Source organism: Cetorhinus maximus, chromosome 24, assembly GCF_964194155.1.
Source record: "Cetorhinus maximus chromosome 24, sCetMax3.hap1.1, whole genome shotgun sequence".
In the NCBI taxonomy this organism is placed as follows: domain Eukaryota; kingdom Metazoa; phylum Chordata; class Chondrichthyes; order Lamniformes; family Cetorhinidae; genus Cetorhinus; species Cetorhinus maximus.
The window spans coordinates 14,730,510-14,756,505 of NC_135902.1; the positions used below are offsets into that span (position 1 = coordinate 14,730,510).

At 40.4% G+C, this 25,996-nt stretch overlaps 2 protein-coding genes and 1 long non-coding RNA gene across 8 annotated transcripts in view; 1 reads left to right on the forward strand and 2 right to left on the reverse strand.

Annotated features, from left to right (window-relative positions):
• Positions 1–5,334, forward strand: part of LOC144699656 (splicing factor U2AF 65 kDa subunit-like) — a 48,656-nt gene extending 43,322 nt beyond the window's left edge. For all 5 annotated transcript variants that reach the window (XM_078570770.1, XM_078570772.1, XM_078570773.1 and 2 more), the window contains exons 10-11: positions 3,550–3,798; positions 4,836–5,334. In XM_078570770.1, the coding sequence (XP_078426896.1) occupies positions 3,550–3,798; positions 4,836–4,967 (381 nt within the window). In that variant the 3' untranslated portion in view covers positions 4,968–5,334. The remainder of the gene's footprint in view (positions 1–3,549; positions 3,799–4,835) is intronic.
• Positions 1–25,996, reverse strand: part of LOC144699658 (uncharacterized) — a 167,455-nt gene that overhangs the window by 30,337 nt on the left and 111,122 nt on the right. The window lies entirely within an intron of this gene.
• Positions 5,186–25,996, reverse strand: part of LOC144699657 (uncharacterized) — a 96,778-nt gene continuing 75,967 nt past the window's right edge. For both annotated transcript variants that reach the window (XM_078570776.1, XM_078570774.1), the window contains 4 exons: positions 23,622–23,709; positions 19,760–19,821; positions 17,998–18,064; positions 5,186–5,538 (listed from right to left, as the gene is read on the reverse strand). In XM_078570776.1, the coding sequence (XP_078426902.1) occupies positions 5,484–5,538; positions 17,998–18,064; positions 19,760–19,821; positions 23,622–23,709 (272 nt within the window). In that variant the 3' untranslated portion in view covers positions 5,186–5,483. The remainder of the gene's footprint in view (positions 5,539–17,997; positions 18,065–19,759; positions 19,822–23,621; positions 23,710–25,996) is intronic.

Genomic DNA, 25,996 nt, shown 5'->3' on the forward strand with positions numbered 1-25,996 from the left:
TGAGTCCATACCTCCCAGTATCAGATTTTCTCCCCTTGAAGATACTGACTCCTCATTGGATACAGATTCCATATAAAGTGATCAACTTGCTGTACTTTTAACCAAGTATCTAATTATTTATATTTAAACCTTGAGGGTCAGCAAACTATTCACCTGGGGAAAGAGCGTCACAGTTGGGGTTAATCCTGTCCTCCCCTGAATTCCACACACATGCTTCCAGTAGGGCAGTCGCTAGATAGGAATAGGTGGTGGAACCCATCATTTTTTTCTCTTCTCAAACCCTGGGTGCTGAGGCCAATTGTAATATTCCTCCTGACACCTATGCTGACTCAGCATGCAGTGGAGATCCATTCTGAGGATTTTGGGTCTGTGTGTTTCAGCTGTATTTGCCATCAAGGATTTTATGTCAGCATGTTTCATGGCTGTGTCAGCTTCACTTGGCAAACATTTTTAGATAAGGTAACCCTCTGATCTCAGCAATACAGTTAGTAGCTGAATTGATGGTTTCTTGCCATGCTGTGGTAGGTGCCTGGAAGTCATTCTGTAAATGATAGGGCCATGGGTATTTACACACAGAAAAAAGCTATCTTCCCTTTCATGTCTGTGCCAGCTCTTTGCTAGAGTAATCCAAAATTAATCCTACTGCAATGTCCCTTAAAGTTCTTTAATTTTTCACCCTTTTAAAATAAGCTATGGCCTCTGTCACTCCCTGTGGCTAAGTATTAGCAATTCATGGGCAGCTGAAATGTGTTTACTTCTGCTTCAGCTTGAAATTGTACTGCTTTAAAAAAAAGGTCAAAATCAGCTAGTGATATAATTATAAACTAGACATATGGCACTATACATCTCAGCTGTTCATCCAGTTGATCCAGGCGTGCAAGTCAACTAAAAATAATTCAGTAGAGTCATAAAGAGTAATTTACAGCACAGGAGGAGGCTGTTCGGCCCTTTAAGTCCATGTACCATTTATACACATGAAATGAGAGGTGCTGTTTAACATTTCACTGAGAATTATTTTGCCTAGGCTAAGACCCAAGAATATAATGCTTTGCAAAGGTTTACCAGGATAATACCAAGGATGATGTTATGCAGAAAGATTGGAGAATCTGCAGTTGGTTTCTTTTGAGCAGAGAAGGTTGAGGTGACTTAATAAGCTATTCAAAATTTCAGAGCCAGTAGCATGAAAGTAATTCCTCTGACAAGTGAGTTTTAACCAGACTCAGAATTAAATAGAATGAAAATAATTGGCTAAAGCATGAGAGGGGAAATAAGAAATTACAGAATCTCTCAGTGCAGAAGAGGCCTTTCGGCCCATCGAATCTGCACCGACACGTGAGAAACACCTGACCTACCTACCTAATCCCATTTACCAGCACTTGGCCCATAGCCTTGAATGTTATGACGTGCCATGTGCTCATCCAGGCACTTTTTAAAGGATGTGAGGCATCCCGCCTCCACCACGCGCATTCCAGACCGTCACCACCCTCTGGGTAAAAAAAGTTTTCCTCACATACCCACTAAACCTTCTGCCCCATACCTTGAATTTATGTCCCCTTGTGACTGACCCTTCAACTAAGGGGAACAGCTGCTCCTTATCCACCCTGTCCATGCCCCTCATAATCTTGTACACCTCGATCAGGTCGCCCCTAAGTCTTCTCTGCTCCAATGAAAACAACCCAAGTCTATCCAGCCTCTCTTCATAACTTAAATGTTTCATCCCAGGCAACATCCTGGTGAATCTCCTCTGCATCCCCTCCAGTGCAATCACATCCTTCCTATAATGTGGCGACCAGAACTACACATAGTACTCCAGCTGTGGCCTCACCAAGGGTCTATACAACTCCAACATGACCTCCCTACTTTTGTAATCTATGCCTCGATTGATAAAGGCAAGTGTCCCATATGCCTTTTTCACCACCCCACTAACATGCCCCTCTGCCTTCAGAGATCTATGGACACACACGCCAAGGTCCCTTTGTTCCTCAGAACTTCCTAGTGTCATGCCGTTCATTGAATACTTCCTTGTCAAATTACTCCTTCCAGTGTGTATCACCTCACTTTTCAGGGTTAAATTCCATCTGCCACTTATCTGCCCATTTGACCATCCCGTCTATATCTTCCTGTAGCTCAAGACACTCAACCTCACTGTTAACCACCCAGCCAATCTTTGTGTCATCCGCAAATTTACTAATCCTACCCCCCACATAGTCATCTATGTCATTTATATAAATGACAAATAATAGGGGACCCAGCACAGATCCCTGTGGTACGCCACTGGACACTGGCTTCCAGTCATTAAAGCATCCTTCTGTCATCACCCTCTGTCTCCTACAGCTAAGCCAATTTTGAATCTACCTTATCAAATTACCCTGTATCCCATGTGCATTTTCCTTCTTTATAAGTCTCCCATGTGGGACCTTGTCAAAGACTTTGCTGAAATCCATATGAACTACATCAACTGCACTACCCTCATCTACACACCTGGTCACCGCCTCAAAAAATTCAATCAAATTTGTTAGGCATGACCTCCCTCTGACAAAGCCATGCTGACTATCCCTGGTCAAACCTTGCCTCTCCAAGTGGAGACAGATTCTCTCCTTCAGAATTTTCTCCAATAGTTTCCCTACCACTGACGTGAGACTCACTGGCCTGTAGTTCCCTAGCTTATCTCTACAACCCTTCTTAAATAGCGGAACCACATTAGCTGTTCTCCAGTCCTCTGGCACCTCCCCCGTTTTGACTCGGTTATTAAGATCTGGAATGCTCTACTTGAAAGGGTGGTGGAATTAGATTCCATCTGAACTTTCAAAAGGCAATTGAATATGTATTTTAGAAGGGTTTAGGAGGAATTTATAGGGTTATGGGTAAAGAGCTAGTACAGAAATGGTGAGCTGAATGGCCTCCATTGTACTATAAGAAGTCTCTCAATCTGAATTAAATCCTGTGACCTCCACTGTATAAACCTAACTGCAGCGCATTTCCTTTCATGTTATTTACCTCAGTTGGTGTAGCTCTTTTACTGGTATCTGATGGTGGTAGGCTTAAGATGCTGTTTTAGGCTTTGAGCAGATAATTCAAGCTTGGCGTACCATAATCTTGATGTAACGTTAAACCAAGGCTCACCTGTGAGCTCAGAGACAAACTTTCATGATGAACATTGGAGTCCTGACCAACTTTCTTTTCACTCAACAAAACCAGAAATGGATTAAGTCGATAATCATCACGCTGTATGATGGTCAAATTTTTTCACAAAATGGCTGCCAGTTTAGACTGTGTGACCATTACTATTAGCAAAGCTGTTATCAGATGCGATGGGATGCTGTCATTTTCTTTCTAGTGCCATCCTGTTATCTTTTCTTTCGTTGATATCTTTATTGTTTCTCCAATGTTAGCTGTAATATTCAGCTACAGTGAGGGAACTTGATTCAAACCTTTGCTGATGTTGGGGAACATGATTATATTCTCACGCTCCTAAACGTGGTGGAGTGGTAGCTGACAGTGTAAAAGAAAAGCGTTAATTTGCTGAAAATCCCTTATTTTCTGTTGCAGAGTGCCATTATCCAAACACCAGTGACTGTGCAGGTACCGGGCCTTCCGTCAATGCAAGCTCAGGGCACGGGGCTGCCCACTGACGTATTGTGCCTGTTAAACATGGTGTCACCAGACGAACTTATCGATGATGAGGAGTATGAGGAAATCCTGGAGGACATTAGAGAAGAGTGTAGCAAATATGGGACTGTGAAATCCATTGAAATCCCACGACCACTGGATGGGCTAGAAGTGCCTGGCTGCGGCAAGGTAAAAGAATGGCTATGTTAGGTTAGAACAGGCTAAAATCTCTAACCAGTTAAGCTGCTGTTGAAATTAGAGTAGTAGAATGAATGTTTGAATCATTTAACAGTTTCCCCTTAACTTTGTTACACACCAAGCTGGCAAATGTAATGGGATGATTAAGTTTTAAAAGTTAGTATTTGGATCAGAATCTATGGAACCTAATTTATTTAATTAATTCTTATGCAAAGTAGAATTCAACTATTTATACTTGGAGATGGCTCTGGTATCTGAATGCAGCTGAAGATTTCTTAGACATCAATTAAAAATTAGTCTAACAAAAACAGGAATTTGAGGTTTCCAAAATCCCACATGGTTAATATAAACTTGGCTGTCCAGATGGATTAGTTGCTTAAATTCCAGCCAACATGCTCATGTCGATAATATCTCTTATCAAGTGCTATTGTTGCCCTCGGTTCCCATTTAGGGAACAGGTGTGGAGGAGAAACAGCTGCAGCTGGAAAGTATGTACATTGTATTATAAGGGGCTAGATCTTTTGACTATTCATGCTCAACAGAAAACCCATTTCTAGGTGAGAATAGAGTTGCCAATGACGGACTGTTTGTTTTCTTTCTCTCCCAGCCCCCAGCACCTCTCTCTGACTCCTAGTCTAACGGTATAATTAAGAGCAGAAAGTCAAGCTCAAATATACAGAGTTATTTATGCTTTGTGCAGCAAGCTGTCTTTGCTTGCTGAACAAATTACCAGGGAGGTGATGAATGAAGATTAAGACTTCAGTAAATGATTGATATTAATGTTCACAGCAATTGCAGTCAGTAACTGGGCAGCGCACCTAAAACTGGGGAATATCAACTGACTTAATTGTTCAGTGGTGAAGCTGATAACTGCAAAAATGAGCAGTTCAGTCCAAGGGCCTTTACCTGTGGTTCCAAGTAGGAAGACCCTTTATTGCAGTGCTGATTTACCTTTTTGCTGAACCTTAAATAACCAGTTTATTTTGCTTAATAAACTTTAACTTTTTTTGCTTTTTTTTTCTGAACAGATATTTGTAGAATTCATCTCTCCTCTAGACTGCCAAAAAGCAATGCAAGCACTAACAGGCCGAAAGTTTGCCAACAGAGTTGTAGTTACCAAGTACTATGACCCAGAATTGTACCACAGACGTGACTTCTAACAACACATCCCAGGCGGGGCCAACATGCTGTCTGCATTTCTGACTAAAAAGCTTTGTTTATAGCTACTAGATTTGTATAAAACAGCACAGGTTTGGGTAGGTTTGTAGTAGTCAAATTCAGTTTATTTTTAGCACGGATGTCTTGGTGTTGTAAGTGATCTGATTGATCTGGGTAAAGATCCATGTTGCAGGAGATGTAATAGCAAGAGACTTGTAAATGGAATTGTATCTTTTATATAGTGTTGGGCAAAATTTTTTTCAGCTTAACAGAGCAAAGTTGTGTACGGGCTGTTTCTGCCAGTCTGGTGAAACAGGTATGAGCACTATACCTGATTTCATCTAATAAACTTTGAAGTGGAAAAATCGATTTTACTGGTTATACATCATACAAGTTAGTTGCAAGCGTCTGGACCAGTAACAACTGCTTCCTCCTTGGGCTTTGTGTTTTGGCTCTTTGTTGTTTTTGTCCTGGCTAAGCAAGCGATTTTGATTGAAATGTTCGATCTGACAGTCGTACTACTTCTCAAAGTGCTGGGCAGCAAATGATCTAGCTTCTTCAATTCTGGAGCGACTGTAAAGACATTATTTATTAATTATTATTACAGGACCAGCTCTAAAGTTCTTTTGTATTATAGCAAAGTGGAGGCAACTTCTATTTCAAAAACAAAATTGCAGTTTCAGAAATACAACCATACACCAACTGCATTTCCTTTGTGCATTGTGTGTATATCTGTAAACTACTTTTATACAAAGGATTGGTTCACAGCTTCACAACACATAATGTGAGGGAGAATTCTCTTACCTATGGTTTATAAATGTGAGCAATAGATTGAAGTCGAAATATAATTCGATACATTTGCAGACTAGAAAAGTATCCGGAAAGCAAGAGATTGATGCGGAAAGCAGCTATGTACAAAATGCTTATTTGTATCTTTGTAGATATAACTTAGTAAGAAAAACTACATCCTTCTCCAACAGCAGCAATAGGAGAAACGTTTCTTCAACACTATCTGGAGATGAATATTTCCATGGCCACAGACCACAGTACTGTATTGGATGTTAATTTGGAAGGGTTTGGTTCCTGCCCTACTAATTAAGTGGTTCTCACTGTGGTGAGAAGACAGTCTGAATTTGTAATTTTTTCCACTTACATCTATAGGTATATGACCAATCTGCCACTGGCAGCTGATCAATTATTTGCATCATCCCCTAATAACAGCAGTGTAAATACCAGATAATACAGAATTAAACTAATAAAACCAAAGAGCATTTATTTTCACAAGATTGGATTGTATTTTACAATCCATAGTGCCTGTGGAGGGATTTGAATTTTACAATGAAAATTACAACAAAGAAAACAGTCTTTAAACCCAACCAATCTATGATGGTGTTTCTCTTCCAACACAACCAATAGTTTTATCTCTCTCTCTCTTTCAGACAACAATCTTAACAAGTGGGCAAATTTTTCTGTATTTGCTACCTGGACAATGTGCAAATTTTAAAAATCGGTAGGTTATGTTAACTGGCATAGAATCCTTCCACTTGATTTTGCTTTTTACACTACAATTGATTGGTGTTTAGCACCTAGGTGGTAAAAGTGAAAATCTATCCTATGGTTTCTGCTTTCAGTCAGTCATTCCAGGAATAGATTTCATTTGTCTTTTTAAAAAAAATCATTCCCTTGTTCTAATTCCTTCAATTGCTGAAGCATTGTTTCTGTCTCATCCCTTAATTTTAAACACCTATTACCTATCAAATCACACCGTAATCTCCTATTTTTGCAAGTCTTTCCTGTTTGTATTTTCTCATACCAGGCACTTCATTGCCTCAATACCTTTCTAATCATTTGGATTGGGACCTGCATTCACCACTCCCAACAGTGATCTTAGAGGATTTTATACAGATTCACCAATACATCTCAAGTTTTATATTCGACATCTCTTGCCATAAAACACTATTATTGCAAATTTTTAATGGCCTTATCCACAAGCAGCTTTTAATAAAGTATCCTGGCCAATATTTATCCCTCAACCAACATCACAAAAAACAGATTATCTGGTCATTATGAATTGCTGTTTGTGGGAGCTTGCTGTGCACAAATTAGCTGCCACATTTCCTGCATTACAACGGTGACTACACTTCACAAAAAGGTATTTCATTGGCTGTAAAGCACTTTGAAACATCTGATGACAATGAAATGTGCTATATAAATGCAAGTCTTTTTGCTTTCTTTAATACCTAGGGAAACTTACCCCTAAATCCTTCTCTTCCACATCAACCAACTTTCCACCATTCAAAGTATTAACTTTTTTAACCAAGATGCATTTTAACTTGTGAATATGATTAGTAGAAGACTAGACTAGGGGCACTGTGGCATAAAAAGGGAAGTTAGACAGTTAAAATCTGAGAGCAGGTGAACGTCACTGTCTTGAACGTGACACTAATTTGGCTGAAATCTGCACTAGAAGTTCACAAGAGGAAAGCAAAATTGGGCTAGGGATTGGCTGCTGACACTGATTTTGTAATGTGGGAGATTGAAGTTGCCCAGCAGTAGAACATCATATAAATGAACTAATTTTGTTGAATTGTGGGTGCAGAAGATAATGTTAGAGTTTCAGAAACTGGAAAATCCCTTCTTTGAGCCTTTGAATTGTTACACACATTTTCTCTCTCCTTCCTGCAAACAACCAGGCAAAATGAACAAATGTTCATGTTGATTTATTAAATGCAATTTAAGGTTACTGCCATGTCTTGACCAACAAGTTCCCCTTTTTAACTGGTTATTTGTATTTTTTTTTTACACTAATTACATTTTAAGTAGAATCTTTCTCCAGTTTTCCCACAGACAGTATAACACAGCCTGCCTAGCCTCTGGTGTAGATAACCAAGCAAAATTTTGTTTGGTGGCATCTCATAGACTACAATTCCGACTGCAGACTTTCCCAAAGCCATCTGGCTGTCCTTTTCAGGGGAAAAGAGAGAAATCCTCTTCCCCAGATAGTTTGGGAGGAGGAGAGAGGGTCAGATCCCCTTATAGGATTGTAAAGATTCTTTTGGAGGGTGGAGTGGAGTTCAGCAAGAAATGGGGAGCAAGTCCGCATTGTTGTCTTGGACGACGGTGTTTGTTTGAGTTACCAGTATCCACATAATTAGTGGTGCACAAGGTAAATGAGGTATTTTGATAAAGCACAGTCCAAAATAGCTTTAAAAACCATACTTTATGCTGTAATGTACTACGAAGTCCAGGTTCTGTTGGATAATTTGGTGACCTTGTGCAGTGCCTTTCAAATGAGCTCATTTGTTTTCCATGGAACACTATGCACTGTTTTGTTTTACTGTGTAAATATAGATTGTAATTATAAAGATACAACATGATCTTAATTATAAAGATACAACATGATCTGTGGCACATCAAGGTAAGTGAAATTACTTGTGGCATATTCAACAATTTTTATACTGAATCAGAATATAAACTAATGGTAACAAAGCCACAGAAGGTGGTTTTCAATCTATTTGCTTGACTCCCTATAAGCTTGCAGTATTTTGAGTGCTTTTGTGTTTCCACTGTTCCAAGGCATTTTTACAGACCAATTTCCATCTAGATTGTCATTGATGTGAGTTAACTGTTTGCATTTGTGAATTGTCTTTTTTTTTTAAATCATCTTTCTCCCAAACTCTCGCTGTTGAGTTGCATATCTGACAGAATTAGTGGTAATGCTGCTGTTGGACCAAGTTCCAGAAGGTAATTGAATAGCTGCTGGCCTTCCCCTGTATTGTCTCTGGTTGGCACCTTCACCAGCACTATAACTGTCAGGAAGGTACTTTGTACCATTCTGGTGGTGCATGTATGCACCATTACAATCTCCCTTGGGATGTTGTTAGGAAAAGTTAATGCTCGTGACCAGTGTGTAAAAACGAAAACTTTTTTGTTAAATTTGTATATAATTAAAACCATGTTTGGATGACTTCCATGCATCTGTGGTTATTTAGCAAGCTAGAATCTATCTTCTTCATGTGTTGGCAGCAATGGGTAATGAATTTACAATGTTACACCTCCCTTTCTTCTTCCTGCCCATTAATGTGAAAACTTCAAAGCTTCATTTTTTTTTGAACGACTGATATGTGAATTGCTACAGAACTGAGGTCAGTTTCTATCGTACGCTTTGTAATAATACTAAATGTCTGTGCTGGTTAAAAATGACAACATCTAACCCCCTAGAAATTGCCAAGCTACATAATGTTTCTACAAAATGACTTCAAAAGGCACTGTTTGTCAAAAGTAAAAAGTTTGTGCAGTCTATTGTTTCTTATTTATAGGACAATAGACTGCAATTTGATCCTTTCTTGAAACAAATAATCCTCTCCCACCTTTTATGAAGGTGTCCACTTGTGACAGTATGCGCAGCTGCCAGTTTGGTATCTCACTCCAGCATAAGTGTAGACTTTGACTGAATTGTGGTCAAAAATAGGCCCTAGATGTTTTATTACTGTTCGCTGAGATGTCATCTGTGGTTTGGTGGTAGCATGATTGTGAAAATTATGAATTTTGCTCCAAGAGACTTGATCGTAAAAAAGTACAATACTAAGGGTGTGCTGCGCTGTCAGAGGTGCTGTCTTTTGAATGAGATGTTAAAAAACAACGTCCAGTCTGTCCCATCAGGTGAATTCCACAGATTCCATGTCACTATTTCAGACAGCTGGTGAGGTCGCACTGGCGTCTTGGCCAATATTTGTCCCTCCAATCAACATCACTGAAATAACAGTTTATTTGGTCATTATCATAATGCTGTATAGAAACTTACAGCACAGAAGAGGCTTTGTAAGGGCTCTCCAATGTAGTCCCATGCCCTAGCATTTTCTCCATAAATCTGGAAATTGGTCTTCAAGTGCATGTTTGCTTTTGAAAGTTGGTGAAATCTGACTGCATCACACTTTCAGATAGTGTTCATATCTCAACAATGCTGAGAAATAATTTCTCATCAACACCCTTATGCCAATTATTTTAAATCTGACCTCTGTACTGACTCCCTGCCAGGGAAAATTGTTTCTCACTACTTGGTCTATCAAAATCCTTCAATTTTTAAAACCTGCATTAGATATCATGTTCTCCTTAGATATCACGTTCTCCTTAGAGCAGCAATGGTTAACAATCTGTTTCTTCAAATTTCTCCACATAATTGAACTCCCTCACCCTTGGTGCTATTCTGGTAAACTGCTTCTGTACCCTGTTGAAGTTTTTTGAGCATGTTACTAGCAGAATAGATATGGGAGAACCAGTGGATGTGATGTATTTGGATTTTCAGAAGACTTTTGATAAGGTCCCACACAGAAGGTTAGTAAGCAAAGTTAGAGCTCATGGGATTGGGGGAAATATACTGGCATGGATTGAGGATTGCTTAATGGACAGAAACTTAGAGTAGGGATAAACAGATCATTCTCAGGTTGGTAGGGTATGACTGGTAGGGTAACATAAAGATCAGTGCTTGGGCCCCAGCTATTCACAATCTGTATCAATGATTTGGATGTGGGGACCAAATGTAATATTTCCAAGTTTGCCACAACTTGGTGAGAATGAAGGTTGCAAGGACGATGCAACGAGACTTCAGGGAGGTTTACACAGAATAAGTGAGTGGGTAAGAACAGGGAAGATGGAATATAATTTGACAAACTGTGAGGTTATCCGCTTTGATAGGAAAAACAGAAATGTGGAGTATTTCTTAAATGGGGAGAGATTGGGAAGTGTTGATGCCCAAAGAGACCTTGGTGTTCTTCTTCATAAGTCACTGAAAGCTAACATGTAGGTGCATCAAGCAATTAGGAAAGCAAATGGAACATTAGCCTTTATTGCAAGGGGATTTGAGTATAGGAATAAGGAAGTCTTGCTGCAGTTGTATAGAGCCTTGATACCACACCTGGAGTATTATGTGCAGTTTTTGGTCTCCTTTCTTAAGAAAGGATATACTGGCCATAGAGGGTGTGCAATGAAGGTTCACAGACTAATCCTGGGGATGGTGGGATTGTCCTATGAGGTAAGATTGGGGAGACTGGGTCTATATTCTCTAGAGTTTAGATGAGAGGCAATCTCATTGAAGTTACAAAATTCTTACAGGTCTTGACAAGGTAGATGTAGAAAGGATGTTTCCCCTGGTTGGAGGTCTAGAACCAGGGGACACCATCCCAGAATGAGAGGCGCCATTTAGGACCGGGATGTGGAGGCTCAGTCATTGAGTATGTTCAAAGCAGAGGGCGATAGATTTCTAGATACCAATGACATTAAAGGATATGGGTATAGTGCGGGAAGATGGCGTTGAGGTAGAAGATCAGCCATGATCTAGTTAAATGGCGGAGCAGGCTCGAGGGGCTGAATGGCCTACTCCTGCTCCTGCGTTCCTCTGTTCCTGTCAGTCTTGCCCTCTTTCCCAAAGTGGTGCCCAGAATTGTACACAATACTCCAACTGAGGCCTAACCAGTGATTTGACATCACATCCCTGTTTTTGCATTCAGTGCCCATCAACGTGTAACAGAGGATCTGATCATTTATTTCATTACTTACTGTTGGTGAATTACCTGTCATGCTCCCTCTACATTTCAAAAGTACTTCATTGGTTGAAAATTGCTTTTAGGACATTTTGAGGTTCTGAAAGGCCCTATATAAATGCAATTCTTGCTTTACATTATACCAGAAGTTAAAAAAGGATAGAAACGTGCAAATTTTACATAGAGGTAAGAGAAAAGTACAAAAGCAACAAATTAGATTGAGTATTTGGGTTCTAAGGTTTCGATCAACCTGTGTATTGATTTGAAACCAACATTTGCATCTCCAAACACTTGGTATGGTTGTAGATTATTGTATGTACTGATAAAATAAGAAACTTTTTATTTTGAGGAAAAGTTAGAGGATGGTGTTAATTTATTAAATGTCTAACACTTGGCATCTTTGTCCTTGCAGACTATTGCCCCATCTCCAACCTCCTTTTCCTCTCTAAAGCCCTTAAACGTATTGTCACCACCTCCCAAATCAATGCCCATCTTTCCCTCTGCTACAGTACTGAAACTGCTCATATCAGAGTCACAAATGGCATCCAATGTAACTGTGACCATCATAAACAGTCCCACCTCTTTCTTGACCTGCTTAATTCTTAATAATTAATTCTTAATATGCTTGACCACACTATCATCCTCAGCACCTGTCACTGTCATCCAGCTGGGTGAGGCTGCTCTCACTTGGTTCCATTCTTATCGTTGCCAGAAAACCATGAACAACAGCTTTTCCTGCTTTTACATCATTATCCCAGTGTCCCCCGAGGATCTTCTATTTCTCATCTGATTTCTGCCCATCGGAGACGTAGCAAAAACAGTTTCCACGTGGATGCAGATAATACCAAGCTCACTGTTACCTCTCTTGACCCCTCTAGGCTCTAAGTTATCAGACTACCTGTCCAACATCCAATATTGGATGAGCAGAAATTTCCTCTGATGATGAAATTGTTGGAAGTCTGGAGCTTTCATCAGCAGTCCTGACATAACTCCATTATCCAGCTACCAACTTCATTCCTCTCCCTCAACTGTCTGAGGCTAAATAAGACTGTGCCTAACCTTGGCGTCATATTTGACCTGGAGATGCCAACTACATCTCTGTGTGATCACTGAGAATGCATATTTCCTGCTCTGTAACATTGCCAAACTCTGTTCCTGCCTCAGCATATTGCTTATGAAACTCATCCATACCTTTTTTACCTTTTAGACTTGACTATACTGAATTCCTGGCCTCCATTCAGCCCTGCATAAAATTTAGGTCATCCAAAACTCTGTTGCCTGTGTCCTTATTCATACCAAGTCCCATTCGCCCATGTGCTCAATGACCTAAGCGCACAATCAGTATAAGGTGCACGATCAGAGAGTGGAGACTTAGGCCTGAGTGAGATAGAGACCGAGTGAGTATATTTGGGACTTTGGTTCAAGTGGGAATTCAGTGCATAGGGGGAAAGAGGTGCTGAAGGTAAGGTTTACTGCATGAAGTGTGATTTAGAATACTGAGTGCTGGGAGTTGGGTAATTAAGGGAGTTAGGGAAAGAGGTGCTCTTTTGCTTTCTGCTTCCTAACTCTCAGTCTTCATGAAGTGGTTGTACTCTGCTATAGGAGAACAAGCTAGTTATTTGGTGAGTATCTGTTAAGTGACTAAAGTTTATTCCTAAGGTTCAAAATAGTCTAGCAACTGGTAGTAAGTTTAATAAAATATATTTTACTTTTGTTTTTATATATAATTGAATAAAATAATTAAACTGTTAATTAGAACACATTAAAGATGTCAGGACATATGATGTGTCACAGCTACAGCATGTGGGAGTCCCTGGATGCCAGTTTGATCCAGGGCAAACACGTTTGCAGTAAGTGTTTGAAGTTTGAGCAGCTTCAGTTTAGAGTCTGAGCTGAAGGCTGAACTACAGACACTGCGGTGCATTAGGGAGGGGCAAAGTTGCCTGGATTCTTTGCACCAGGAGGCAGTCACACTTCTTAGGATAAGGTCTTCTGATTTGGTCAGGGACAGAAGAGTGTGACTGTGAGTGAAGCAGGTAAGGGGACTCAGAGGGCAGGAGCATAGAAGTGAGCGTCTCCGCAATTGTCCAACAGGTTTGAGGTTTTTTCAGCTTGGGTGGATGAGCTAACTGGCCATGACCATCGGACAGCAAGCCATTCAAATGGGAGCAAAAGGAATGTAGTGACAGTAGGGGGTAGTATAATCAGAGGGATTAACACCGTTCTCTACAGCAAAGAGTGTGTGTCCAGATGGCTGTGTTGCCTGCCCAGAGCCAGAGTGCGGGACATATGCTGGGGGCTGGAGAGGAAGTTGCAGTGGGAAGGGGGAGGACCCAATCATTATTGTCCATGTAGGTACCTACTACATAGGCAAGACAAAGGAGGAGGTCCTGCATAGTCAGTATGAGGACCTAGGCACCAAATTGAGAAGCAGAGCCTCAAAACTGGTGTGGGAGAAGTGGGTTCCGGTTTGTGGAGCGTTGGCACCAATACTGGGGAAAGTGGGATCTGTACCATTGGGACGGTCTACACCTGAACTGTGCTGGGACTGGTGTTCTTGTGAGCCGCATAACTAGGAAAGTAGAGAGGGTTTTAAACTAAGTAGTGGGGGCAAGGGATCAAATCTGGAAAGATGCAGTAAATCAAAAGAGTACAGACAAGGCAAAGGAAAAAGGTATTATGGGAAATGAAAAATAGACCATGTCAGAAAGGGATAGAGAGTACAAATCTAACAGTAAATCAACATGAAACTAGAGGTTATAAAAAAAAAACCTAAAAGCTCTGTATCTGAATGCACGTAGCATTCGAAACAAAACAGATGAACTGAGAGCACACATAGAAATAAATAATTACGATTTGATAGCCATTAAGGAGACATGGCTGCAGGAGGACATGGATTGGAACCTGAATATTGAAGGGTACAGGATATTTAGGAAGAACAGGAAGTGAGGAATAAGTGGAGGGGTGACTCTGCTAATGATGATTAAAGCACAATGGAGAGGGATGACCTAAATTCAGGAAACCAGGATATGGAAACGTTTTGGGTAGAGATGAGAAATGGTAAAGGCAAGAAGTCACTTGTGTACAGGCCCCCTAACAGTAACCACATGGTAGGGTTGAACATAAAGGAAGAAATAATTGGAGCTTGTCAGAAAGGCACAGGGATAATCATGGGTGATTTTAATTTACATATAAACTGGAAAAGTCAGATGGGCAAAGATAGCCTAGATGAGGAGTACATTGAATGTTTTCAGGATAGTTTCTTAGAACAACATGTTTTGGAGCCAACCAGAGAGCAGGCTATATTAGACCTGGTATTGTGCAATGAGATGGGAGTAATTAATGGGCTCATAGTGAAGGTGCCCCTAGGTAGCAGCGACCATAATATGATTGAATTTTATATTCAGTTTGAAGGAGAGAGGAGTGGGTCTGAGAGTAAGTTTTTAAACTTAAGGGCGATAATGAGGGCATGAAAGCTGAGCTGGCTAAAGTGAACTGGCAAATTAGGTTAAGGGATAGGTCAATAGAGTGGCTCATGTTTAAGGGGATATGCACAGAATAGATGCATTCAAACGAGTAAGAAAAAGTCCAAGAGACGGACACACCGTCCATGGTTAACTAGAAAGATTAAAGATAGTATCAAACTTAAAGAAAAAGCATATAATTGTGCAAAGATAGGTGGAAGGTCTGAAGATTGGACAATATAAGGAACAGCAAAGGATGACTAAAAGACTAATAAGGAGGGAAAAATTAGAGTATGAGAGAAAGCTAGCCAGAAATATAAAAATAGTTATTGTTTCTATAATATTTAAAAAAGAAAAGAGTTAAAGTGAGCATTGGCCCTATGGAAAGTGAGACTAGAGAATTGATAATGGAAAGCAAGGAGATGACAGATGAATTGAACAGATATTTTGCATCAGTTTTAACTATAGAGGATACAAGTAACATCCCAGAAGCAGCTATAAACCAGGAAATGGAAGTGGAGAAGGAAGTTGAGAAGATTACAGTCACCAGAGAAGTACTGAGTATATTTTTAGAGATGCGGCTGACAAGAGCCCGGGTCCTGATGGACTATTTTTCTTATTCATTAATGGGATGTGGGCTTTGTTGGCAGGGCCAGCATTTATTGCCCATCCCTAGTTGCCCTTGAGAAGGTGGTAGCTGCCTCCTTGAACCACTGCAGTCCATGTGGTGCAAGTACACCCACAGTGCTGTTAGGAAGGGAGTTCCAGGATTTTGACTCAGCGACAGTGAAGGAACGGTGATATATTTCCAAGTCAGGATGATGAGTGACTTGGAGGGGATCTTCCAGGTGGTGGTGTTCCCATCTATCTGCTGCCCTTGTCCTTCTAGGTGGTGGTGGTCATGGTTTTGGAAGGTGCTTTCGAAGGAGCCTTTCTGAATTCCTGCAGTGCATCTTGTAGATGGTGCACACTGCTGCTACTTTGTGTTGGCGGTGGAGGGAGCGAATGTTTGTGGATATGGTGCCAATCAAGTGGGCTGCTTTGACCTTGACAGTATCAAGCTTCTTGAGTGTGGGAGCTACATTCATCCAGGCAACTGGGGAGTCTTCCATCACACTCCTGACTTGTGCCTTGTAGCTGGTGGACAGGCTTTGGGGATTCAGGAGGTGCGTTACTCATTGCACGATTCCTAGCCTCTGACCTGCTCTTGTAGTCACAGTATTTATATGGCTAGTCCCGTTCCGTTCTGGCCAATGGTAACCCACCGGATGTTGATAGTGGGGGATTTAGTAATGGTAATGCCAATGAACATCAAGGGACAATGGTTGGATTCTCTTGTTCGAGATGGTCATTGCCTGACACTTAAGTGGCAAGTAACATTCGTGCCACACGTCAGCCCCAGCCAGGATATTGCCCAGGTCTTGCTGCATTTGGACACAGACTGCTTCAGTATCTGAGGTGTAACGATTGGTGTGCCACATGGATCAGTGCTGGGACCTCAACTGTTTGCAATTTATTTAAATGACTTGGATGAAGGGATTGTCGCCAAATTTGCTGATGACACAAAGATAGGTAAGAAAATAGGTTGTGAAGAGGACATAAGGAGGCTACAAACAGATATAGATAGGTTAAGTGAGTGGGCAAAGATCTGACAGATGGAGTTTAATGTGGGGAAAATGTGAAATTGTCCATTTTGGGAAGAAGAATAAAAGAGAAGCATATTGTCGAAATGGTGAGAGATTTGCAAAGCTCTGAGATGCAGAGGGATCTGGGTGTCCTAGTGCATGAATCACAAAAGGCTAGTATGCAAGTACAGCAATTAATTAGGAAAACTAATAGAATATTATCATTGTTTTTGTTTATTGAGAGGGGAATTGAATACAAAAGTAGGGAGGTAATGCTTCAGTTGTACAGGGCATTGGGGAGACCACATTTGGAATGCTATGTACAGTATTGATCATATTTAAGGAAGGATGTAAATGGGTTGGAAGCAGTTCAGAGAAGGTTTACCAGACTAATACCTGGAATGGGTGGGTTGTCTTATGAGGAAAGTTTGGACAGACTAGGCTTGTGTCCTCTGGAGTTTAGAAGAGTAAGAGGTGACTTGATTGAAACATAAAAGATTCTGAGGGGTCTTAACAGGGTGGGCATGGAGAGGATGCTCCCTCTCGTGGGAGAATCTAGAATTAGAGGTGGAGTCGCCCATTTAAAACAGAGATGAGGTGAAATTTTTTCAGAGGGTCGTAAGTCTGGATCTCTCTGAAAAGGTGGTGAAAGCAGAGCCTTTGAATATTCTTAAGGCAGAGGTGGATAGATTCTTGGGAAGCAAGGGGCGATAGGTTATCAGCAGTAGGTGGGATGCAGATTTCAGATTACTATCAGATAAACCATGATCTTAATAAATGGCAGAGCAGGCTCAAGGTGCTAAATGGCCTACTCCTCGTTTTCAAATCCCTCCATAGCTTTATAATCACCAGCCCCACAACCCTCCCATACATCTCCATTCCACTTATGGCCTATTGAGCATCCCCAATTTTAATCACTCCACCATTGACGGTGATGGCATCAAGCTGCCAAGGCCCTAAGCTCTGAAACTCTCTGCCTTCCTTTCCTTTAAGATACCCCCTCTTTAGTCATCTGTCCTGATGTCACCTTGAGTGGCAGTGTCAAGCTAGGTCTTCTAACATCCTGTGATGCACTTTGGGATTTTTTTGTTAATGGTGTTATATAAATACAAGTTGTAGAATATACATTTATTGATTTGAATAAGATGAACTACTTTAACCAAACCTCTGTCCTTTAACAATGCAACTCTACAGCAAGATTGTTGAGTAACTCCTCCACAAATTACTTCATAGATTCACACTGGGGCACCGAATGATGTCTCAACTAAAGCATTCAAGAGACACATATCGAAGCAGGGGTACAGCAAAAGGAGGGTGAGTCAGGAGCAATTAAAAAGCTTGTCCAGGGAAAGAATCTAATTAGCATTCAACTTGAATGATATGTCTTCAAATATTGCTCCATACCTCCTGCAGCTTGTTTGTGGCTGGGATCCATAGCTAGGCACTGGGGTCAATCTCGCTGATAGTGTATCTGTAGGTTCATACAAGTACAGTATAACTGTAACCACTGGGAAGTTGCATACTATATACAAGTAATCAACTCACTTGTTTTTAATGAATAAACATTTATCAGGCTATGTTCCACTATTTCCAATGGTATCCATTAAACACCAGTGTTTCAAAAGATATAGAATATATAGGATAGCCAAGTGCTTTTCTTAAAAAAACCTGCTTTAGCAAGAGCAACATTTGTCCTTGGGAGGTCTGAAATTTCAGAAGGAAAACAAGTTCTGATAAATAGCTTACAATGCAAGCTCTCTCTCCTTACTTGAGCTTGCCTGTTGAAAAGGCAGCTTCCAAATTAGGCTAAATCTCCAAGAAATGGTGAGTTAAACTTGTGCAGCAAGTTTCAGTTTTCACCCTGATTTGTTCAAAATCATTCAGCTTATTATACAACATTAGCCATTTAAAAAAACAATTTTGTAATTTAAGCTACAAAGTAGTTTGAGAGTATAATTTCTACCACATTTTCTCACTATTGTGTCAGTAACACAAGCCCTGCCTAATAATACTAGGATGTGTTCTGAAATTAGAAACAGATTTCTGTACCACCCAGCTTGTGGTGACTTGGTTCATTTGGGAACATTCTCACTTGAGTCAAAGGTCTAAGACCTGACCCAGAACTTGATTATAGCTAGGGTGACACTCGAGTCCTGCACTGATGACTGTTCTCCTGAAACCAATTTGCAAGTTGGCTTGTTCCAGTGATTCTGGTGAATATTAAATCCACAGCACAATTTGAAGAGCAGGGACTTTTCCTGATGTCCTGGCTGGCACAATATTGAAGGCCATGGCTCAGTGGCAGTACTCTCACCTGAGTCAGAAAGTTATGGGTTTCAATTCCTACTCTAGAGATTTGAATGTATCATCTAGACCAACGCTACTGAGCAAGTGCTATACTGTTGGAGGTGCTGTGTTTCAGATGAGACATTACTGAGGCCTTATCTGCTTTCGCATGAGATTGTAAAAGATCCTTTGACACTATTCAAAGAAAAATAGAGGAATCCAACAAGTGCTCTGGCCAATATTTATCCCTTTAACATTAACATTATTTGGTTATTATATCTCAATGCCAAATATTGTTGTGGGCAAATTGGTTGTTTTTCACTACATTACAACAGTACACTTCCAAAGTACTTCACTGGCTGTAAAGCATTTTTGGGACACATGACATCATGAAGGGTGCTATATAAATGATTCATCTTTTCTCTTTTCCTGTTTTGCTATTGTGAGATCTTTCAGGGTGTAAAACACGCATGTTTTTTATACATAACAAAACTTAAAAGTAACTAATGGACACTCCCTCCTCCATGCAACATCAGCAGCAGCTACACCTGTTGGTGACACTGCTGGTCCTTTGTGCTGACAGCTCAGAGAGGCAGGCCACCATCCTTAATGGGACAGCAGTCCCAGCGGCGTCCCCTTAATTGTCCGCTGCCAGTAAAATCCCCTCCGCAATACTGCCATTCACCCATGTGGGTTCAGGACCTGCATTTGGTCCTAACAGCAGGACCCACAATATGCCGGTAAAATTCCAGCCTACAAATTTGACATGAAAATCCACCCCCATGCCCACAACTACTACTGAATAATACAACATAGGATGAGTTTACTGCCTACAATTAAAAAAGGCCCAAGGATACAGAAAACCTAAATGATTACTCACGTGAAGGTTTGAATGGCAACTTTTTAGGTAAGGACGCCATCAGATTCTTTACCTGACTAAACCTGAGTCAAGAGAGCACAAAACATGGCAGATAAAGAACTATCACAATGCTAATTCTATAACTTTTAGGGAAATTAGTTTGTGATAGTAAGATTGCAATATTATTGTTCCTGGATAGTTTAGAAATCACTTCACAGTGAAGCCTTGAGACCCAGTTTGAGTGGATACTAAAGTATATTAGTCATTTATTGGGCAGTTCTCAGCCAGGACAATGCATTGAACCTCTACTCCATCTTGCCCACTGTCTACTGTGACAGTTTGGAGCTTGTTCTATTGCAAACACTGCATACAATTTGGGTATCTTTGTACTATCACTAGCCGCAAATATGGAGGTGGACATTAAGAAAATTGCTGGGCCATTGTGATGAAAGACATTTTTTGGGAGATTTTGTTGGTATTCTGTATAGGTAAAGAAAGCTGTGTGTGTGTCTGTGTTCAGGGTTAATTAAAAAGATGGGAGGTTACTAGAGTCAGGTTGTGAGGGCTAAACGATGAAAGATAAAAAGTGTTAGGTTGATGCATTTGTAATGAGAGGTTATGGTGAGGTTGCGTTACAAGTAAATAGGGTAGATTTAAAATTTGCATTGTGAGATAAGTGGGAAACTTGATTTCTCAGCTGTTAAATTTCGAAAGAATTGTAGATGGAATTCTACATCAGAGTGGAAATATTTGAGAAGCAGTGAGATGTACCTTATTAATGTGACAACAATTACTTGATTTGGGTAATATTACTGGATTTGTATAGTTAAAATCTATAAAGGAGTTATTGCCAAGAAGGTAGTTTAATTGTATACTTTTGACCAAGCAGGGTTTTTGGAGGTTGTTCTGTAAGACTGTTTTAACTGCGTAACTTTAATCTTGTGTGCTTAAGTTCTTTATTTCTTTTTAATAAAACTTTTATTGTTTAAAATTCTAAAGGTGTCACTGGAGTCCTGTGCTTTTGAGATCAATAGCTTTTCATCCTAATTTTCATAATAAAAAGAAAGGTTTGTGATCAGTGAGACAAACTTCACTCTGGGTTCTGGCTTGCTCAACAATAACATCTGCTGTGATCGTATCACCATTATGTTTGGGACATAGGCAGTTCCGCTTATGATCAATGCTCTTAGCCTTTTAATAAAACAGCATGGCTATCATTTCCTGGGATGACTATTTCAAATAAGAAGATGACAGAGCCACAAGTCACTAGGCATTCAGATTGAATTTGCCTTAGTTGGAGAATAGACATAGAAGTAGGTGAAGCAAAGAGCAAGGAGAATTTTTTAAAATAAAATAGCAATGTGGTAAAACATCTACTACAGGAAGTGATGGGCATTGTACATTTAGTTTATAAGCAACCAGTAGTCTCAACAAGATACACACCAGGCTTTCATTCTGGAATTCTTACAAGAAAGCATATTGGTCTATTTGAATAAATGACATTGAGGTGTTCAATGTCAGTCATTTTTTACTGAGCTTTTCCAGTTTGCTGCACCTTCCCTCTATTTGATTTATTACAGCTGTCAGTCGACTTTTAGTCTCAAGTTCCACCTTGGTACAAAGAGCGACAAACTAATAAACCCTGACTAAAGGTTGACTTATAAAGATTCTTGCGTGTTACTTTTGGTTCACATTTACTCAATATTCCCACCTTTTAATTTTGAATGGAACAAAAGAAAATAGGAAGGCGCTATGGCCATTTTCAGCAGTTATTTACAGATGTTTAGTCAAAGAGCACTGCTGTAAGGTTTGTAGAAAACATGGAGATATTCATAAAGCAAAGACAAATTGAATGGTGTCACAATCTTAAAAGTCGTGAGGTGGGACCCAAAGTGTTTCTTAGTGGTTCATTAGAAAACCAATCTCCCTCTCTCAGGCTATCTGTATTTTCCTCTTATTTATCTCCATCCACCATGGACTCTGAGGCTCAAAGTTTGTGGACAAGCTGTGCCCAGGACTTAACTAGTGCTGTACCAAAACTGACAGCTGGGAAATGCATTGGAGAGGCTTCACATGGCTGTGCCTTAAAGGAAATGTCTGACTTCTGCTTAGTGTGTCTGAGATAAATGAGATTGGACCTTGGGGGATGTGTTCTTCGTTGCTCTAGGCAGAGTGAGATCTGGCTCTGTTCTGACCTTTCATTGCCAATCATGGCAGACTCAGTAATCCATTATCTGAGGCAGACAGCTCTGCAGGACTCATGGAGAGTCTTAATGACTGGTCAACCTTTCTGGCTTGTTAAAGGGACTTGGAGAAATAGATGTGTTGCTGGGGGTTAGGATTCTTCCCACTTACCATCCAGTAATTCTGCTACCCTTATAAGAACAGTAATCCAATCTTGAATGGTGGGAACCTTACCAGTCATCTGCTGCTGGTAAGCTGCATGGTATTAGCCTCTTTAACTCTGGCAGTACTTCTGTCTACACTTGACTAAGGCTTGGCTCTTCTTTAAATTCGTTAGACCTCAAGTGGAGCACCCTAACCAATTTTGAAGGCATACTTCAAGAAAGATGTCAGGGTCTTGGGGAGGGTTCAGAGGAGATTTACTAGGTACCAGGGATGAGGGACTTCAGTTATGTGGGGACACTAGAGAAACTAGGGTTGCTCTGCTTCCAACATAGAAAGTTAACAAATGTTTAAAATTATGATCAGTTTTGACAGAGTAAATAAGGAGAAACGGTTTCTTGCGACAGGAGGGTACATAACCACAGGACAGAGATTTAAGGTGATTGGCAAAAGAACCAGAGGGGAGATGAGATTTTTTTATATGTATTATCTAGAATACGCTGTATGAAAGGGTGGTGGAAGCAAATTCAATAGTAATATTCAAAAGGGAATTGGATATATGCTTGAAAAGGAAAATTTGCATGACTATGGTAAATGAACAAGGGAATGGGACTAGCTGCATAATTTTCAAACAGCCATCACAAGTTCAAAAGGCTGAATGGTCTCCTGTGCTGTATTAGTCCAAGAATTTTAATAACATTCGACCTAATAGTCTAAGATGTGACTGCATTTGAATTAGTATCATATAAGGATATTGAAGAAACCAAGCTTACTCAAACATCAAAAGCAAGAAGTAAAGCAAAACTCAGGTTATATAAATGTGCTATCGTTAAAGTGGGCTGGCTTATGCCTAGAGCAGCAGTAAGGTGACATCTTTTTTACTTTTTCAGAAAATGAGGCACATAGGAAATTAACAAATCACACAATGAAAAGTATCATCTCTTCGTTTTTTTTTGGGAAACAAATTAGTTTGTGATTTGAATCTCACCAAAGTGAATTTCAGCCCACTTTCTGTAAAGACAGGAAAATACATATCATGGTACATCTGATGCCAGATAGTGGCACATGCAGCAGTGTTCTAAATTACAACCCCTACATGATACAATTGTTTAAGTAGAAATAGGCAGTGAATGGTGCATTCTTGATCACAGAGGATGCAAGGTCCACTTCTGGGATTGGCTGGTAATGCTAAAGCCTAAGGAATATCTTGTGGAAAAACCAAGAAAATGTTTAAATCAATTACAACATCTATAATGGAGCACAAATCTGATTATAATAACTCAAATCTTTATCAGATGGCACTTGTTGCTTTCATAAGAATTTCAGGAGGAAATGGCTTTTAATCCATCTTTCTCTTTGTGGGTCACTTGGCTCACCAAGATAAATAAAGACTCAATTGAGACATATAGTATACAGCTCATCTCTCAATTTGCTGCCAAATTCCATGGTCGGGGGAGGGAGGAGCGTGGAAACCTGGGTTCAAACGAACGCATTGCATTTCAAAGTCGGTTGTATTCAGTTTAAAAGGAGTTGCTACCTTTCGGCTAGTGATTGTTGCAGATCCTCCATTTGGGACTCAAAATCCATCATGCAGCTTGCAATTTTTTGCGTACTCTCAAGGGAACCTACAAATATTTAAACAAAGGAAGGGATTAATTTTAGCAAAGGATTAGAAAACAACAATGCAATGCAGATAGAAGTATGAGAACTTAATGAACGAATATCAAGGGATGCATTCTGGGGTTGATATGTTAATGCTATATGATGGATAATTATGCTATTTATTATACTTTTGAGGCCAGGAATTAGACTGAGGGAGCGAAGGTTATTGGCAGCCTGACTGCTAATGGAAAAATGCCTTTAATTTTAACACCATAACTGATGTGATGGATTATGTGACCGGTAAATACACTTAAGCAAGAAGTGCAGGGTTGCCACACTCCAGGATTGTCCTGGGGTCTGCAGGAATTAAAGATTAATCGCCAGGACATTGCAGTAAGCAATAACTGGTGGAACTCACAAGGTCATTTTTTTTAAAACTGCTTTTCCTTTTCATTTTTTGGAAACTAACTTTCATTTATTAATTTTAAAAGTATTAGAGATGGGAGAACAAAAAGCTGTTTGATCAACAAGCTTCCGTAATCAGGTGAGGGAGAGTCTTGATAAAAACAAAAAACTGCGGATGCTGGAAATCCAAAACAAAAACAGAAATACCTGGAAAAACTCAGCAGCTCTGGCAGCATCGGCGGAGAAGAACAAAGTTGACGTTTCGAGTCCTCATGACCCTTCAACAGAACTAAGTAGAAATAGGAAAGGGGTGAAATATAAAAATTTTGTTCTTTTGTCTGCGACATCTTTTGGTTATCTGCTCCTATCACTGCTTGTCCCAACAACCCCCCCCCCCCCCCCCCTCACACCACCTCTCACAAGGGGTATATTTCACCCCTTTCCTATTTCTACTTAGTTCTGTTGAAGGGTCATGAGGACTCGAAACGTCAACTTCGTTCTTCTCCGCCGATGCTGCCAGACCTGCTGAGTTTTTCCAGGTATTTCTGTTTTTGTGAGGGAGAGTCTTGTCTTTCCAATCAGTAAGAGAAGGTGGTGCTTCACAAAGATAGACCTGCAGAGTGACCAATGGCAGGAGCATGGATGGAGCAGTTGGAGGCAGGAGATCACAGGATTAAAACTTTGGGAATACATCCAGTTAGAATTGGCAACTCCATTCAGGTGGTTCTACTCTTCGCTGCTTATACTTGTCTGATGCTGTGGTCTGCCTGACACAACTGACATTTCAACATAGCAGAGGCAGACTGGGTGAAAGCGAACCAGGAATCATCACAGTGCTACCTGCTATTTCTAATTTGTGCATGGAACGTAGGCATCATTGGCTAGGCCAACATTTGTTGCCCATCCCTAATTGCCTTTGAGAAAATGGTGGTGAGCTGCCTCCTTGAACTGCTGCAGTCCATTGTGGCACAAATACACTCTGTTGTTAGGGAGGGAGTTCAAGATTTTGACTTGGCGACAGTGAAGGAACGGCAATATACTTCCAACTCAAGAAGGTGTGTGACTTGGAGGGGGACTTGCAGGTGCTGGTGTTCCCCTGGGCCTGCTGCCCTGTCCTTTGAGGTGGTAAAGATTATGGGTTTGGAAGGTGCTGTTGATGGACCCTGAGCAAGTTGCTGCAGTGCATCTTAAAAGTGGCTCAGAATGCTGCCACTGTGTGCCAGTGGCGAAGAGAGTGAATGTTTAAGGTGATAGATGGAGTGCCAGCCAAGGGGGCAGCTTTGTCTTGGATGGTGTTGAGCTTCTTGAGTGTTGAAACTGCACTTATCCAGGCAAGTAGAGAGTACTGTATCATATTCCTGACTTTTTATTCATGCATGGGATGTAGACATCACTGGATAGGCCAGCATTTATTCTGTTATGGCAGGCGGATGGTAAATGTCAAGCTGCCCTAATTCCAGAGGGAAATTTGAAGCAGCTGCCACAACTATTTGCAATTTGCATTTGTTTTGAGATACAAGCTTTGAATTAAATAAAAAGGCCACCAAATCTTAGAGGATTCTTACAAAACTAAATGAAACCTTTATTAATAGAAGAAATGATTTTAAGCACATACATCTACAAATTACTATTAAACCTTCTAAATCCCAGTTACACTTTTATTAAGGCAACAATGAGACACAGATTTTTAAAAGACCCAGGCAAAATAACACACAATACTCTTAACCAGTCGAATTCAAAGTGAGTTTTTCTCAGCTGCAGTTCCTTGTAGACAGCAGCTTGAGGGTTAGATGCTGGAGGCTTTTGACACTTGTTTTAGATCTTAGAATGCCTGCCCTTACACACAGCCTTCTCTCCTTTATACATTTTCCCCTTTGAATGCAAATTCCTATTATTTCACTATGC